The sequence below is a fragment of the Gossypium hirsutum genome, chromosome D09, assembly GCF_007990345.1.
Source record: "Gossypium hirsutum isolate 1008001.06 chromosome D09, Gossypium_hirsutum_v2.1, whole genome shotgun sequence".
Classification (NCBI taxonomy): Eukaryota; Viridiplantae; Streptophyta; class Magnoliopsida; order Malvales; family Malvaceae; genus Gossypium; species Gossypium hirsutum.
This window is the reverse complement of record NC_053445.1, coordinates 43,966,558-43,984,490: the sequence shown is the minus strand read 5'-3', so window position 1 is coordinate 43,984,490 and position 17,933 is coordinate 43,966,558. Positions and strand designations below refer to the sequence as shown.

Here is a 17,933-nt window from a genome sequence, read left to right as displayed (position 1 = left end):
ACTATAAATTATACAAAATGAAAATAATCAGTTTTCTAGATAGGGATCAAACATGTCATTCACATAATATTGATAATACAAGCATATCAGCCCAAAAGCCCAATAAAATAAACAATGAGTACAATGGCTATTAAAGCCCAGCCCATACCCCCAAAGAAACCCTAGCCACCCTAACTTTCATCTGCCGCCTCGGAGGGAGGAGAGTGACTGGAGAGTCAAAATCCGCCATGACAGACTAACCAACAACCAGCAAATCCAGTGCGGAGGGTGAAATAATAATCTAAAATATTGGATGGATGGGAAAAGGGGGAGCATGTATCATATAGTTACCTCGGTTCACCCTGTGCATGCTAACTTGAACTGAAAAAATTCCTATCAAAGGCTGGCCCAAATCTGTCTGTGGGACGTGAAAACAATATACTCTTTGGACCCAAAGTAGGAAAATAAATATAAATACTTCATTTTGGGTTTAAGCCCATGTGTCTCGTGAGTGCTGTTTTGTTGGAGCAAGAATGTCAAACCACGTTGACGTGTATGTAGAGGTGTTCATTCGGTTAATCGACCCAAAATAACATTAACCGAACTTTTAAAATTTTTAACCGTTAACTGAACTGAAATTTTTTCAAAAAAAATTAACCGAACTGAAATTTTTTTAGTTAATTCGATCGGTTAACCGAAAATTATATATATTTTATTTTTGGTTAAAAATTAACAGAATTAACCGAATTACCCGAATTAACCGGATTACCGGATTACCCGAATTAACCGAATTACCTGAATTAACCGAATTGAATCACTACATAATTAAATTATTTTTAGACTTTTAGACTTTAGTTTTAGTTTTAGTTTTAGTTTTAGAATTTTATTTTTATTTATTAAATTATTTGTAATTTTTATGAGTGGGTTAGGTTGGGTAATTGGGTTGGGTTAAATACTTGGGTTTGGATTGGGTTTAGGTGAATAGTGAGCCTATTTATATATTATAATTTTATTTATTAATTTTTTCTTTTAAATCAAAAAAATTCGATTAACCGACCGATTTCGAACCGAATTAAGAGTTAACCGAAAAATTAAAAAATAATTAACCGACCTCCGACCGAAAAAATTCGGTTAACCGACCGATTAACCGAATTCGATCGGTTAACCGAATTTTTTCAGTTTTACACAAATTTTGCACTACGTGTATGAACATAAATGATCCCTTGCCACATCATCAATGACGTCAACTTCTACTCCCTGCAAAAATAGGATTAAATTTAAAAGAAGAGTCTAGGTTCATAGGAAGACGAAGTACGACAAGATTCTGTACATATTTCACCATTCACACTTGTGTTTTGGAAGAAAATTGTAAAGATGTATTTCTTTATATATAAAAATCAATTTCATATTCGTTTTAAAATTCATAACCATGGAAGTTTCTTTATGCACAAAAGTTTTCATTATCTATTAAAAAATTAAGCTTCAGAAAAAACTGTTATATGCGTATGTCTTTCTTGAATTTAAACATTTACTAGTTTTGTAGAATTAAGTTTTTTTTACCATTTATTTAAGATTCATAATTTTCAAAATTTGGAAAAAAAATAGTAGGGATTCATAGTGTAGAGATGCCCATCGATTGGATTGAGATGAAGTTGGATTTTAAAATATTTCTAAGTTTAAGCTCCTTTTTGGGTAAAATCGCCCAAAAATACTTGTTTTACTATTTAAAAGTTGATAAAATATTAAAAATATTTTTTAATTCTTTAAATTGAACTAGAATGGGGTTAGTCAGGTCTGCGGTAGTGGTGGAAGAAGCATTGCCAGCAGTGACGAACGGCCGCGTTCATGCCACGTGGCTGAATCACGTTTACTTCTAAAGATCAGCCAATGAGAAGGGCAGCCTAGCCCTTTCCTATAAATTAATCTGACCAACCCACTTTCACGAACCTAATTTACAAAAACTTGTTTAATTACCAAAAGGTTAAGAGCAAAAGACAGGGCAGAGTAAGCTAAGCTTTGATCATCAATGGCGGAGAAGAGTTTCAAGTACGTGATCCTTGGCGGTGGTGTAGCTGCTGTAAGTTCCGTCGATCACTTCTCGCTCTTCGATTCTCTTTTCTTTTCTTTTTTTGTTATTTTCTTGAATTTTGTTTGACTTTTTCTCTTGTTTATCGATACCTTTGCTTTTTTATTTTCACAATCTTGTCCTCAATGTGTATCATCTATCGCTTAATTTTATAATAATACAGATCCAGTTTTCCTGCTAAGATGATAAGTGAAAGAAAAAATGAGAACGAATTGAAAGCAAATCTGAAGCTTTAGATCGGTTGCTATTCGTTTAGTCACTGAATTTTCATTGTTATGATTTTTGAGAATGGATTTATACCGAGGCATTTAAACGTGGCTACGTCTTTTTACATCATGTAATGCATCTTTTGCTGTTTTAATCGTATGGAGCGTCGCGTGTGTATCGGAACGATGGCTAGATTTTATTTTGCAATGATTTGAAGTTTTGAACCCTTTAATGTGGAAAGTTAAAGCTTCTTTCATTGTATTTAGCATTCACACTATTAAAAGGCTTATGTTGTACTTTGTTTTGACTGATTTATTTTACTTTTTTACGTCTTTTTCCTGAAAACTCTTCTCTTCTGACTTTATAGGGATATGCAGCGAGAGAGTTTGCCAAGCAGGGAGTGCAGCCTGGTGAGCTAGCAATTATTTCCAAGGAGGCGGTATGATTTTCTATTATATATAACTTTATGAAACCTAAACTGATTACATGAGTGATAGACATTTTGCTTTTCCTTCGATTGAACTTTTGTTAAAAATAGTTAGTTTCTTAAAATGAAGCTTGTGGGGGAAAAAAATAAACAAAAAAAATCTGTTGAAGTTGTTTGATAAACACTGCTAAGGTTTTTTTTATAGGGTTGTCGTCTTGTGATTTTTTAATACTATGTCATTGTCATTAAAAAAATGTAAGTAAATTATTTCAAGTTATTGAAAAACTCTTCTCTCATTTTAGTATAATATTTGCTCCTGCAGCAATGCGAGGGCAAATTCATAATATTCAATCAACACTTTAAGCATTGCGTGCTAATGGAATTTGTTGTTGTATTAAGCAGAATGTATATTGCATTTTTACATTTTAGATCACTATATGCATTATTTTATTCATATCACTTACAATTGTTTTGTTCTAATTATCAGTTCTGCTTAGAAAAAGCAAAATAGTCCATCAAATAATTTCGGCGTGCAGTTTAGCATTATTTTGTTCTCTCGTTCTGCTGTCTTCATGGGGACTCCCTCCTCTGGATGCTCCCTATTTCTGATTTTGTCGAAGTTAAATTCTACTGTAATAGTGGCCAGTTCCAGTGGCATTTACATCACATCACTCATCATAGCTGCTGTTGTTGTCATTTATTGATGCCTTAATAGGTAAATTTGTATTGCATATGACCTGATTTTTGCTTTCTTATACATGTAGGTGGCTCCATATGAACGACCTGCCCTGAGCAAAGCATATCTCTTCCCTGAGGGTAAGCTATAACCCTAATAAGTTTTTATGTACTTATTTGAAAAATTCAGATAAACTCTAAACTCGCATAAATGCAATAATAACTACGCTTCTATTTGCCACATCAACATTGGTTGCTTTGTTTCCTGTATCAATTTGTTGATTTGTTCTTCACAGGAGCTGCTAGACTTCCTGGTTTCCATGTCTGTGTTGGAAGTGGCGGAGAGAGATTGCTTCCTGAGTGGTACAAGGAAAAAGGTTAGCGACATGTTTGTGTGAATTTGTTTAATGTGAAATTTAATTGCTGCAGTAATAGATGATGATATGCGAAAAGGGAATTTAACTATTTGTCTTTGTTTATTCAATAATCTGTACTATTCTCATCAATATGCTTTTCATGTACGCATGCTTGCAGGAATTGAATTGATCCTTAGCACAGAAATAGTGAAAGCAGATCTTCCTGCCAATACTCTAGTAAGTGCCGCTGGAGAAACATTCAAGTATCAAATCTTGATCATTGCAACTGGTTCAACGGTGAGTTGCTGTTTCTAGGGATCTCAACTTAAACATTCCTTGTATTGCCTACCATACATGGTTTAACACATCTGTCCTGCAGGTTATAAAATTGACAGATTTTGGAGTGCAAGGAGCTGATGCTAAAAACATCTTCTACTTGAGAGAAATTGATGATGCTGATAAGTTGGTAGAAGCAATCAAAGCAAAGAAGAATGGAAAGGCTGTTATCGTTGGTGGAGGTTATATTGGTCTTGAGCTTGGTGCAGCCTTGAAAATTAACAATCTTGATGTCAGCATGGTGTACCCGGAACCATGGTGCAGTAAGTAGATTCCTACTGTTGAAATATGGGCATGAGGACACATGATAAACTAACTAAATTAATTTCTGGTGGATTCTTGTGTTCTAATTTTATGATTGTTCTTGTAGTGCCCCGGCTTTTCACCTCTGGCATAGCTGCTTTTTATGAGGGTTATTATGCTAATAAAGGGATCAAAATTATAAAGGGAACAGTTGCAGTTGGATTCACCTCTGACTCCAATGGAGAGGTAAGTGGTCATCTTTCAGAAGGCTGATAATTTAGTATTCTTTTAGAAGATTCAAATCATTTTAATGCTTTGATACCTTCATCCTCTTTTCAGGTGAAGGAAGTTCAACTTAAGGATGGCAGAGTTCTGGAAGCTGACATTGTTGTGGTTGGTGTTGGTGGAAGGCCTCTTACAGCACTATTTAAAGGGCAGGTTGAAGAGGAGACGGGCGGAATAAAGGTTGGTTTGATCTATATATAACATAATCTAAAATGCCTTTGTCATCTACAAATGTCACCTCGAAATACTTATTGAACTTTATTAAAGAAATGATCACCTCAATCATTCTGTTGATATTGCATAAATCTGCAGTCTAAATGGGCAGGACCTAATTCTGAATAATATTCATTAAGAATAAACTCTAATCAAGACTGATATTTTAATTGTATAACACAATTGTTTGACTGTGCAGACTGATGCTTTTTTCAAAACAAGTGTTCCCACAGTATATGCTGTGGGTGATGTGGCCACTTTCCCTCTGAAGTTATACAATGAGTTGAGAAGGGTTGAACATGTTGACCATGCCCGGAAATCTGCCGAACAGGCTGTAAAGGTGTGTTACCTGACTTAGGTATCTTTATACTTGGATGTTGTCTAAACGTTACATTCCAATAGACAAATATAAACTGTTGAACCATTCGTACAATTTTTGCAGGCCATCAAGGGGCTTGAGAAGGGGCAATCAGTCGACGAATATGACTACTTACCGTACTTCTATTCCCGTTCCTTTGACCTAGCATGGCAATTCTATGGCGACAATGTTGGGGATACTGTGCTTTTTGGAGACAACAACCCACAATCACCGAAGCCAAAGTTCGGATCTTATTGGATCAAAGATGGCAAGGTGGTAGGGGCATTCCTAGAAGGTGGTAGTGCCGAAGAAAACCAGGCAATTGCTAAAGTTGCTAAGCTTCAGCCTAAAGCTGAGAATTTGGATGCGCTGGCAAAAGAAGGACTTCCCTTTGCCTGTAAGATATGAAGAGTAGTAACAGCTGCCATGCCTTACAAAAAGGGAAGAACTCTGTTGCAAGAGGACTGCGTAAGGGAAGGGTTGGATCTGTGTTTTTACTTTGGGTTGTGCTGTTATTTCTCTTTGCATTTAGTACATAGATTCTGGAGTTTGCTTTGTTTATCTTGCTTTTCTTTTGAATGATGAATAATAACAAACAATATTCCACTGTATGTTGTGCAGTACGAAAAATAAACCCTTAAGCCTATGATTTTGCTGGTACTGAAATCAACCAATTATTCCATCCAATATTAGATTAGATTATTAGAACTCGAAATTCAAGGAAACGATTGACATCAAATTAAAGGTTATTTCCAAGCAATTTCAGGATGATTTTGGCTGTGCACATATGATTACGGGGAATGAAACTCGAGAAGATGATTAAAATTAAGTCGGAAGAAAATTCCATTGCAACAAAAGGGTTCAGCAAAACAAATATATGAATCCAAAAAGAAAGAACTACATGGCACTGGATAACTAACTTTAAAAACCTAGGGCAGCCTTAAATTCAAAAGAAATCCTCCGTAGAAACCAAAAACCATCCGTATTTCATTGATAGGTTGCTGGCGGTGCGTGGTAGTTTTAGTCGAAGAGACTGAAGCCCATATCCTGCAAAATGGTGAATAAAAAATTAAGATGAAAATGCATTTGTGAATTGTGATGGTAACAGCACGCCAGGCCAAGATTGCAACAAAAACAAATGAAAAAAAAAAAATGTTTCAGAGTTAGTACATCATCGGATTCCTCTTTCTCCTCAACTTTCTCTTCCTTCTTAGTCTCAGCTGCAGCAGGAGCGGCGGCGGCGGCGGCTCCGGGTGCAGATGCCGCCACAGCAACACCACCACCGCTGGGAACAGAGGCAAGCTTTTCCCTCCCAGATGCAATAAGCTCGGTTATATCTTTTCCCTTCACTTCAGATAAAAGAAGCTGGAGCCTTTCCTCTTCAGCGTCAGCTCCAACTATATAACACCATTATTTGAAACCAACCATCAACATTTCTTCCTCAATCCATCCAAGTTTATGCAAAAAAGGGCAACATATTTATGTACATTACTAGAAGCAAACTAAACGTTCTTTCCTTCAACATATATTCATGAAAATCTCAAACTAAAAATACGATTTTACTACTACCAAGTAAAATAGATAAAAAGAAACAATGCATTGCAATCCTGATTTGGAAAAGCACAAGCGTACCGCTGGCAAGAATGTTCTTAAGATCATCAGCTGAAGGAGAGGCATTGCCTCCAAGTACAGCCAACAAATAAGCAGCAACAACCTTCATTTTCTCTCTTTTTTGCTTACAGGAAACTGAGATAAAAAGAGAAAAAAAGACGAATGTCAAAAACCCAAAGAGAGAAACAGGTGTAAATATAGAGAATAAGAGTGGGAGAGAGAAGGAACCAGGGAAGCAATGGATCCGCAGCTGTTGTGGATGCAAATGGAGGTAACAAGTCGGGCATCAGTAGGCAGCTGTTATATATATTATGCAAAACTAGGGTTTTAGTTAGAGAAATGGATCAAAATGTTTTTTTGAAGCCCAATGTTATGTTAGTTATACAGTTAACTGCCGGTAACTTATCTAATTATCATATATTCATTTTGTTGGTACAATTTTGCCTCACTAAAATTTGCTTTTATAAATTATATAATAAATAATAAAAATGAGATAATTCATTTATAGATATATATATTTACTGAAAGTGTTAAACTACAAGTGTAAATACACTTTTGAAGAATCGCAAATATCAAATAATTACAACATATATTGTCTCAAGAATTACAAAATGGAATCAAACTATTACAGTATGAGACTAAAGTCAACAAACAAGTAATTAAATGTGTGACAGTCGCATGTGTTGGTACTTCAAGACCCACACATATAATTGCCAATGGTGGGTCTCAAGCCTAAGTACTCGAGACCCAAGGCCTCTACCCACGTATATGTTACTCATCATAATTGTATTTATAATTGGTTTAATAGTTTTTTAACGAAAATTATCTATTTATACTATTAATAAAATTCTTGACTAAGTTGGTGTCATGAGTCAGCTGGGCACCAACTCGATTAGAAAAATTATAAAAATACCTTTTTGTATTTAAAATAAGTTAATATTATTCGATGGTACTTTAATTTTTTTAATTTAAAAAAGAATAAAAAATATACAAAAGATGATATTTGAATTAAATTAATAATAATATTAAATTTATCATTTAACTAAAATTTTGTTTTAATATATTTATACATTATAATTTTATTATGTACATTTTATAATCTCATATATATTGGTTAAGTTAACGGTGACAAATCTGTGAGAGTTCCAACAACCACCTGCGACTAGTTGAAGATAGTAGTAGTTCAGGCAGTGAGGCAGTAGCTGTAAGTCCATTAGAGGAGGTGTTAAGTGGTTCAGCCTGTATCACAAGGGAGCTACATAACCAGGCTTTTGATGCTGGGGTGCCAAACCCAACAGAGCTCGAACTGCCTAACAAAACATATATTGCAAAGGGATAGCACAAAGAGAGGGCGTTGACAATTATCAACTCAAATACCAATTATCTAGTGGAGTAAAGAGAGTTCCGTTTCGTGAATATAGCTTTCAAAGCCAAGGATTGGGTGCGTTGTTGACTAGTGACTACCCACCTTCTATAAGCACTAAAGTTCCTCAACCTGTCTTACATCAACTACAGCTTAGCCGACATCAAATGACTCGACCAATCTCACAACCCATGCTTGCCTGCCTGCCTCTTCAAAACATATGGATTTTTTTTTCCTTTTTTCCTTTTCCAATTCAGCTTCTTTACTGGTGGCTTGTATTTAAAGCCTATATGCTTACAGATAAGAAGGTTTTTGGATGTTCCTCACCCTCAAAATTCTACTTTTGTTTGGTCAAGAATTGCTGAGCTGATGTTTGATGGTTCATGTAATTACAAAGATGCAAACAAACCATCAACAAAAAAGAAGACCAATTTTTCTTTTATCGTCCGTCTTCATGAAATGCAAACATTCTTATCTTATACAACCATAACCGTAACCACTTTGAGCTTAAGTTTTGATTTCTTTACAATAATTAAACAGAAAAGAAGAAGAAGCAGTAATTTATTCCTTAATGGCTTATTGTAAAATGAAGAATAACTCAATATCATAGCGCCATTGATGAAGTTGAAGCAAAATGAAGAAACAATGTCCACCCAACTGTTCCTCCAAATGCACACTCCATTTTATTCATTTTTGGTTGGTCTCAAGCTCAACAATACTCCTCTCTAACTGCATCATCAGAAATGGGGAAATATATTGGAAACAAGAAAATATCACGTTCAATTTTGCCAAAAATTAGAATAAGAGTGCAGTAAAACAGAGTTTGAAGAGAAGAAGCGGTACATGCAACAGGGCCTGAAATTTTCTGCGTAAAAGACAGTATTCGCATGTGATTAATTGTAAAGCTTGCAAACACCTGACATAGACCACGGATTTATATGTTATATAAGAGGTTAGCAGTTTATTTATTAATGGGGAAAGAAGTAGTGTTAGCAGTTTCTACTTGGGTGTACATATGCCAACGGTTGCATCTACATGAATGTAACTATTTGTATGGTATCTTTAATATTGAAGAATGAATAGGAAAAGAGGATTCCCAAACTCTCACCCTTCCTTATTCCGCTCATCGGAAGCTTGACGGAGGTTAGCACAAGCAAGTTTCAAGCGATTGGCACCAATGCTGGGAGACCAAATACAGGGACAAAAAAAGTTTTTAAGGGTCATTAACCTCAAAAGTAACATAAATCTGTTCTTCCCCTGGTATAGCTTAATCGCAGAAAATCTCATAATAAGCATCAATATTCACATATAGACACCAGGATTTGATGAAAGGTTAGCAAAAGAAGAAAGAAGAGAAGCAAAAGCATATGACCTAGAGCTACTTCCTTTAAGTTGATGAACATAAGAATCCAGGTTGCTAAAATCAACATTCTGATAACCCCTGCAGTGCAGAGACATAAATTAGTGTTAGGATCAGGAAAAGAAAGATGAAGTCAGAAAATAAGGTTAAATAGTAACATCATACAGCAGCATCTGAGGTTTGAGATTACAAATTTCTGTTGATTTCATTTATGATCCTCTCTGCATCATTGCAAAACAAAGTGATGACTTCCTCCACGAAGTTGGGATTAGTTGAATCCTGCAAAGCTTGAATTTGACTGAACTGGTTGTCAAGCACTCCCTACCAATAACATCCGAACAAATGAAAACTTCCATATCTTGAAATCATGAAAATTAAGAAAAAAGGGAGGGAAATAAGAAGGTACCTCTTCAAACATGGATTGAACAAAATTCTTGAGCTGTGTTTTGAGTGCGGCTAAATCCATAAGATTGAAGGCTAAAACCCTACTTAAATTGCATCAAAGAGAAACCAGGCAAGTTGATTTATATAGTGAAAAATAACAAAGAGGCCTACAAAGAAGGGGTGGAATTGGATTCATCTGTTTTCTTTGCTCAATAGGAGTCAAAGTCAAATAGGTTAGTTTCTCCAAATAAAGACTTGGTGCGTGCAGTTGCCCACCTTCCCTCCCTCGTGTGCTTCATCATTGTTTGGCAATTTGTCATATCACTTTTAATTCCTATTTCATTAAAATAATTTTACACCAGAGTTGACATTTCCTTACTTTTATCATTCCATTTGAAATGATTAATACATTGAATTATTTCAATTTTATTTAGGTTTTGGAATTTCTTTTTTTAAATAACCACACTCAAAATCTTTTTTTTATTTTACATAATATCTTTTTTTTAATTATGGCTAAAAGAAAGTGGATTATTGATTAAAAGTTATAGGCTTGAGGACTGAAACTTAAAAAAAAAAAACCCTTCCTTTCTTTTGTTTTTTTTTTACTTAATCGAGAAAATAACTTTTTCAAGAAAAACAATTAAGCCTATGCTCTTATTAAAAATTAGAAATAAATAATAAATAATAAATTTTAGAAATATTATTAAAATTTAATAAAAATATAAAATTTTAAATTATAAAAATTAAATTGGAAAATTTTATAAAAATCATAAAAAATTAACGACCCCTAATTTTTTTTTCAATTAAAGTTATCACGTTTCGCAACACAACTTGACATGTGACGAAAAATGATAAAAAAATAAAAATCAATAAAAGTTATAGAAAAATTATAAAATGCTTCTTTTGGTATAATAATTTTTATAAATTCTTTTTACGAAATTTATATTTCTTTACATTTTGTATAATTTTCTTACGACTTTATAAAATTTTATATTTCTATATATTTTATAATTTTTTAAGATTTTTATAAAATTTTATAATTTTATAATTTTATAATTTTAAAAATTTTTATATTTTTCTAATTTTTTATATTTTAATTTTTTTCTTAAAATTTAATAATATAACTTTTATTGATTTTAATTTTTTTTATAATTTTTAATAAAAGCAGGGGATTAATTGTTTTTTTAAAAGTTTGAGGGTCTTTTTGATGCATTTTGAAAGTTCAAGTACCCAATTGAGTGCAAAAAAAAAAGTAGGCACTTAATTGCTTTTTTTAAAAAAAAGTTTAAGGGCTTTTTGCACCATTAAGCCAAAATTATATGGCTGTGAATAGTTTTAGAGGAGTAAATTATTGTTTTTAAGAAATAGATTTTTAACTAAAATATTATATAAAAAAATAAATTACATTGTAACTCATATTCTTTTTTATTTAATAATTTTGTTATTTTATCAATTAAGTTGGTATTAATTACCAACAAATGTTTGGAAGAAGTAAAAGTAGACATCTTTTCTAGGCATTTGGACCAAGTTTGAATCTTTGAGTCATCATTGTTGGGATAACTTTATTCAAATACCAACCCTGGCTCGAATAAGATAACACTCAAATCATAGCATGGATAAAGACACCTATAGTTATATACAAAAAAAAAGTTAATATTAATTGACACATATACACTATAAAGCTAAATAATGCAAGTTTAGATTTTTAAATCAATTAACTTAATTCATTTTATTTTTTCCCATTAATCAATTCAATTTGTTTTATAAATTAACTAGTATGTGACTCGTAAGATGCATGGATTAATCTTATTTATTTAATTTATATGACGTGATTTTTAATTTAATTTAATAAATATGTGATAATTTTACATATTATAACACCTCGAATGTTGTTATAGCAAGAAAGTGAGATATTGTCATTGATATAGTAAAATAAGGAAATAAAGTGACAAGAAGGGAAATTTTGAGTTATGTCAACAAAATCTATTTGGGAAGTATATTATGATATATTGATTCAAGAAAGGACTAAATCGTAAAAGTGAGAAAATTTTATGGCCCAAGAGTAAATACTTAAAATTTGAGGGGTTAAAGTGTAAACATGAAAAAGTTGAAGGACCAATAGTGAAAATATTTTAAGGGTGGAAGGATCTAGAAACTAAGGAAAATGGATGAATTAGGACCAAATTGAATAAGTGGAAAAAGTATAAGGGGTTAAATTATAATTTTACTAAAATGAGTGATGATTCAATAGAGGAATTTTCAAGGATCATGAGGGCCAAAATGATCATTTAGAAAGGAAGATAATTTTGAAGAGTAATGATGATGTTGGTGATATTTTAGATTAAATAAATAAATATTAGTTTATTAATATTTTGATTTGACATTTAATTATATTTTTTATTATTTTATTTAGTATATAAGCAAAGAAAGATGAAGAATTCTCTTCACCTTTCCATATTCTCAACGTGAGAAGAAGAAGAAAGAAAGAATTTTCTTTTCTTTACAATTTGGTCCTTTTATAAAAAAATCTATCATTTTCACTTAGAAATTAAAAGAATTTCAATAGCCATCAAGAGAGAAAATTAATAAGGAGACTTTGGGGAGCTAGAATATCAAGTTAGATTCAAGAGAATAAAAGTTGGAGGAAAGAGAAAGTCAAGTTAAAGTTTGGTTTCAAGATAATAAGGTATGGATGTTAAGGTTTTATGTTACTTTTAAGTGTAGTAATGACAGAAAAGAATAAACATGGTATTAAATTAAAGATTTTTCATGAGGAAAATATTGTGTTTTTGGCATGTTGATGAAGAGAGAAGTTGAGTAAGTGAATCAACTCAATTAACTCAAAAAGTTTTCACTCGATTCGATTAAAAACTCACTCCTACATTATTTGACATCATTATCTGGAGACTATGAACAATAAGAAATATGCTGGTTTTCAAGGCCATTATTGGATGCCCATGAGGTAATAAGATTGAGCTGGGCATGGGATCAAGTATTAACGGAAAATGGGAACCGACAAAAGCATTCTAGTAGTACAGGAACTAGGCATGTGAGATGGCGAGCTCTAAATAAGAGTTGGGTTAAGTTAAACACAGATGGGACAGTTAAAACAGGCATAGGCCAAAGCTCGGCTGGTGGAATCTTATGTGACAAACATGGACATTGGGTTTGGGGATATTGCAGAAGCATGAGATGCTCTTTGGTATTAGAAGCTGAATTGTAGCCGGGCTACATGGGTATCGAAGAGCCATAGTGGAAATGGATAGCTCGAGTGCATCAAAGCAGCTTATAGGAAAACCAAAGATCGGGAATGAATCGACCTTAGTCTACAGAATTAAAATTTTACTGCTACAGTCATGGGAGATTAAGGTGGTTTGTGCCTTTTGAGAGGCAAACCTAATTGCATTTTTCTCAACGCTTTAACTACTTTACTGAGTTTGGCATCTTGAATCAAGTGACACCAACTTAATTAAATAAAATACTAATTAATTCAAATAACATGACAAAATAAAAATAGAACATCAAATATTTTAATAAAAGAATAATATTTGATGTATCGCCGGTATATAAGTCTCATGCACTATTAGTAAATAATAAAATTAATTTAAGAATTTTAGATGTTAAAATTTGATCCCGAGTTGCTAGTATTTGTTTATTCAACTTAAAAAGTACATTTATCAAATGGTATCTCTCTGCTCAGTAATTACACAAAATAATAATTTATTTCCTCAAATGACATATGATATTGCTTTACTCAATTACACAAAAAGTAATAATTTATTTCCTTAAGAAAAAAAAAAGTGACTAGAAAACAATATGAAATAGATGTGTGTTGGTTTACTTTTGTAGTTATTGTTGGACAAATCCATGAACCATTAGCACCCTATGTTCTCAAATGCAAACCCCACCATTAAATTTTCATTGTCGATGTCACTTTTCTCCATCCTAATCTCGTCAATTTGTCAATATCCTCCTAGGGTTCATACATATTATTTTTAATTAAACAAAAAAAAGTTATATATATAATTACAATTTTTTCGAAAGTTAAAACCACTTGATAATATACTATTTTTGGAATAATTCTAACGTTTGATTTTTTTTTTTAAAATACCTTCAACTTAAAAATAAGAATAAAATTTATAGGAAAAAGTATCATGAAAGCCTTTGTTCTAAGAGTTGGATTATATTTTACTTTTTCTATTCAAAAAATGGGTAATTTAATTCCTATACATTAGATCAAATAGCAAGTTGGTCCTTTTGTTAACAATTTGATCCTATCTTTTTTAGTAAATGGGGCAAAAAGTAATATGACTCCTAGTACAAGAGTCTCTATAGTAATTTTACCAACAATTGTATATAGTGGGACTCAAACCTAAGTACTTATTTAACTTCAACCTTTGCAAATAATGTCAATGCCTTATTGACTCTATCATTTTTTTTTGAAAGGTGTAATACATATTTTAGTACATGAGTTTGACATGTTTTCTAATATGATACCTATTTTTTTTTGTCCGATGTAGCACATATATTTGGCAAAGTTATACGATTTAGTATTTGAAGGTAACATTATCAACTTTTTAGTGTTTAATTTGAGTATAGGGTTGATTTGATGAAAACTCATAATTAACTAATAATCATGAGTAATTGGCTTTCATCACATAAACCCTAAAATCATAAAAAAAAATCACAACCATTATATTGTATTTAACAAATTAAGTAAAAAATAAACAAATTCAAGATTAATATTAAAATGATTCTAATAACAAAATTATGAAAATTCAAACCTAAAAATAGTAGCAATTAAATTTCATCAAATGAACTTTAAAACTCGAATTAAATATTAAAAAATTAATATTGTTATCTTTAGGTACAAAATGTATAACTTTTGTCGACATTAAAAGAAATTTAAAACTAAATTACCGAAAGATATATTAAATCTTTTTAAACTCATTACAAACAGTTTTCAAAATATACAGATCTCTATTTTCATTAGAATATTTTTTAAGCTTATAATTGATATAAAAATTTGATTTTTGAAATACATAAAAACTGTTTTAAAACATATTATTTAATTTTTAAAAAATACATTATTTATATACTATATTTAAAAATTGTAAATACTTTCTATATTTTGTCATGCTAATTTTTTATCCACTGAGATGTGAACATATCCATTAAAAAGAATTCCAATACCATTTTAAGCTTCCATGGGGAACTGACTTAAAATAAGATTTTATTTAAAAATTAAGAATTCATAAATTCATGCTAAATAACACATTATGAATGTTGTTTAGAATTTTTAAAGTTTCATATAATTAATTTAATATATTATTTAAAATTTTAAATAAAAAAAAAACATATTCACATTTTTACTCATACAAAAGAAAATTACACAACTTTTAGAAAATAGAACTAAATAGTGTTTTAAAATAGAAAATATTCCTTAATTGCAATTAAATTTGGAAGTATTAAAATATATCCATAAAAAACTAATATTTGTTTAAAAGAAAAAGGGTTGAATTATTGATCATAAAATGGTTCAATGCATAGCCAGCCCTAAGATGGTTTCTAGTAACATATGCAATGAACAAGATTTTGGATTTCCAAAGAAATTATAGTTGGGGGGAGCAGTACCATATCCTCATATTACACTCATGTCTCCAACTTAATCCTTTCAATGTTAATTGTGCACCGTGACAAGGCCTCTTTCCCATTCTCTCTTTTAATAACATAAATCCTCTTTAAAACCCATCTCAATCTTAATTTATTTTATTAAAAATAACCCTTACTTTTGAATCTAAATATTTTTTTTTATTTTTTTTAAGAATTAGTTAATTAATTTCTTTCTTACTATTATCCATACTCTCTAACCTTTAAATTTAGGGGTATTAGGCGCTTAAATATGTTCAAACTTACATTTTTTTAACAACGATGATTCAAACCTAGACTATTCATGGAGTTGGTGAACATTGGCCCATAGGGCATAACTTGGTGTTCAAAACTATGTCCTCTTTATTTTTAAATGTTTAAACACCCAAGAGGTAGTTATAGGAGGATTAAAGTTGACAATGGAGTGGGACAAAGGTGGATATTGCTAAATCTATTATCGCTCCACAATTGGCACGCCCTACTCCACTACTCGCTTTATTCTACTATGAATATATAATCTTGAAAGGTACTACCACCTTCATGGATGTTGGATGCATACATCTCCGCCTCACCCCACTCTACTTTAATTTAATTTTTGCTACTTATCTTTAATTTTTTCAATTGTTTTAAAGTCAAGTAAATATTTAAATATAATTCTTCAAACAAAATGTTTAAACATGAAATATATGGATTTTTTTCTATATTATGTTATTACATTTGTACTTTTAGTAGTTTTATTTATACAATGATAAAATGGTAATTTTATATATTGGAGTGGGTCAGTGATGGGTGTCGAATCCACCAATATAAACCTATGCCTAATTTGCAATTTAAGTAGTATAGGGAGTAGGGTCGATTCCTCAGAGACTGGGTTTACTGCAAATTGTTTCTCTTTCTCGACCAGATTTTTGTCGGGGCAGTTGTCGTGCCCAAGAAATTTGGAGGGAGGATAAAATTGAAAACCTGGAACCTGAAATAAATAGGGAAAAAATAAGTGAAAAGTAAAGGCTGAAAATAAAATAATAAAAATAGTTAAATAAATATGAAGAAAAATTAATTAAACTAAGCTCAGCTTTAGGCACGGGTTTTTCCTCGTCTTTGAACCGATCCTCGAAATTAGATGAACTCCTCTTTTCCAATAAGCTAGTTATAGCTACCAAGGACACCTCGGACACCAACTCTTCCTTGTGTAAATTAGTTATGGAACGTCCAATAACTAACCCTTACCGATTGAACAACCAACGAAACGTTCGTGATTTAGAACTCCGGCAGCTTTGTGTTCTAGAAGAGCCTAGCTTGAACCAATATCCTCAACCCCGTGGGGCATTTAAATCCGGTTACTACTTCCCTTGACGGAACCAAACAGCAATCTCCACTTGGCACGCCAATGTGTTCACAGAAAACCGATTAGACAATCGATCCTTTCAGAATTCCAACTGTACGTCTAGCCACACTAAATCAAACGACGTCTTTTTTGACTTAGTGTTGATCTGACTTTGTGAGTTGACAAAATCATACTCTTAATCCGGAGAAATAATAAGTACTGGAATTTAGGAGTTAAATTGCTCGGGTTTATAACTCACGGGTTTTGACGAGGCTAACTCCGACCTAAAGCTGAAAATAGATTTAGTTAACTAAGGGTTGGGGCATGTTGGTATTGGATAAATTAAATAAGGTAAAAATGGGTGAAAAGGATGGGTGGCATGATTAAGTATGGGGGCTAGAAATTGGGTAATGAATTAAAGTAGATGGTTAGCTACTGGAAATGAAAAGGGAATTTGAAAAAGGAATTACAAATGGTTTAAGTTGGTGGCTAACTAGGAATTAATAAATTGAAGAAAAAGAAATTAAAAACAACAAAATGCTACGTGAGAAATGAAGAAAAGATTGCTTTCAAAGATAAGAGCTTGATTTATGAATTGATTCAAGACTTGATGATTAAAATGAACAAAGTAGTTCACTATTTATACTAGTGGCTTTGCTAAATTAAGAGCCAACTAGTATAGAAAATCAAGGAATAAAATATTAAAAATCCCTACATAATCTCTCACTGAGTCAACAAAAATTTCAGCTAATTAATATTGGAAAAATTCTGCTTTGGCCCTCCTTCTTTGCTCATTTCTTCAATCTAGCCCAATTGTTTCTTTTTTCTTCTATTTAGCCCCAAATTGCACCCTGCACAAAATTCAACAAAAACATGGAAAAATTAGTGGTGCACTCTCATAAATTAACCAATTTAATTACATAAAATATGTAACTTTAGCATTTAATCAGTTGGCGGGGCAAGCAATTACCATAATTGCTCTATTCCAACTATCCTAAAAAAAAAATCCACCCCATCCCATCTTGACTATCCTGCATTCACTTTTCAAACAAAAAAAATCTACTACACTTATAGTGG

The 17,933-nt window shown here is 32.0% G+C and overlaps 3 protein-coding genes across 4 annotated transcripts; 1 reads left to right on the top strand and 2 right to left on the bottom strand.

The window, feature by feature from the left end:
* The first annotated feature begins 1,287 nt into the window (after positions 1-1,287).
* On the top strand, positions 1,288-5,776 carry LOC107908705 (monodehydroascorbate reductase). Its single transcript, XM_016835949.2, has 10 exons — positions 1,288-2,056; positions 2,640-2,711; positions 3,464-3,515; positions 3,671-3,751; positions 3,909-4,027; positions 4,110-4,329; positions 4,437-4,555; positions 4,649-4,774; positions 5,007-5,147; positions 5,250-5,776. The coding sequence occupies exons 1-10, from the start codon at positions 2,006-2,008 to the stop codon at positions 5,571-5,573; spliced, it is 1,305 nt and encodes a 434-aa protein (XP_016691438.1). The 5' UTR covers positions 1,288-2,005; the 3' UTR covers positions 5,574-5,776.
* Positions 5,777-5,984: 208 nt separating this feature from the next.
* On the bottom strand, positions 5,985-7,156 carry LOC107908706 (60S acidic ribosomal protein P2A). Its single transcript, XM_016835950.2, has 4 exons — positions 7,005-7,156; positions 6,798-6,911; positions 6,336-6,562; positions 5,985-6,212 (listed from the first exon to the last, which is right to left on the bottom strand). Exons 2-4 carry the CDS (start codon positions 6,883-6,885, stop codon positions 6,186-6,188), a joined length of 342 nt encoding a protein of 113 aa, XP_016691439.2. The 5' UTR covers positions 6,886-6,911; positions 7,005-7,156; the 3' UTR covers positions 5,985-6,185.
* A 1,399-nt stretch (positions 7,157-8,555) lies between these two features.
* On the bottom strand, positions 8,556-10,108 carry LOC107908704 (histidine-containing phosphotransfer protein 1). 2 transcript variants are annotated; one of them, XM_016835947.2, is made up of 6 exons: positions 9,906-10,105; positions 9,690-9,820; positions 9,512-9,580; positions 9,248-9,319; positions 8,983-9,055; positions 8,556-8,868 (listed from the first exon to the last, which is right to left on the bottom strand). In XM_016835947.2, exons 1-6 carry the CDS (start codon positions 9,963-9,965, stop codon positions 8,827-8,829), a joined length of 447 nt encoding a protein of 148 aa, XP_016691436.1. In that variant the 5' UTR covers positions 9,966-10,105; the 3' UTR covers positions 8,556-8,826. The 2 variants fall into 2 exon arrangements, with proteins under 2 accessions (XP_016691436.1, XP_016691437.1); XM_016835948.2 differs by lacking the exon at positions 8,983-9,055 and having other exon boundaries at positions 9,906-10,108.
* Positions 10,109-17,933: the final 7,825 nt, after the last annotated feature.

Coding starts and splice junctions, on each gene's coding strand:
- LOC107908705 (XM_016835949.2), top strand. CDS start 2,006: ATGGCGGAGAAGAGTTTCAAGTACGTGATCCTTGGCGGTGGTGTAGCT. Junction 4,330..4,436: donor GTACCCGGAACCATGGTGCA/GTAAGTAGATTC, acceptor TTGTTCTTGTAG/TGCCCCGGCTTTTCACCTCT. Junction 4,775..5,006: donor AGGAGACGGGCGGAATAAAG/GTTGGTTTGATC, acceptor TTGACTGTGCAG/ACTGATGCTTTTTTCAAAAC.
- LOC107908706 (XM_016835950.2), bottom strand. CDS start 6,885: ATGAAGGTTGTTGCTGCTTATTTGTTGGCTGTACTTGGAGGCAATGCC. Junction 6,563..6,797: donor TAAGAACATTCTTGCCAGCG/GTACGCTTGTGC, acceptor GGTGTTATATAG/TTGGAGCTGACGCTGAAGAG. Junction 6,213..6,335: donor AGAAAGAGGAATCCGATGAT/GTACTAACTCTG, acceptor ACCATTTTGCAG/GATATGGGCTTCAGTCTCTT.
- LOC107908704 (XM_016835947.2), bottom strand. CDS start 9,965: ATGGATTTAGCCGCACTCAAAACACAGCTCAAGAATTTTGTTCAATCC. Junction 9,821..9,905: donor TTCAATCCATGTTTGAAGAG/GTACCTTCTTAT, acceptor TGTTATTGGTAG/GGAGTGCTTGACAACCAGTT. Junction 9,320..9,511: donor CTTAAAGGAAGTAGCTCTAG/GTCATATGCTTT, acceptor TTGGTCTCCCAG/CATTGGTGCCAATCGCTTGA.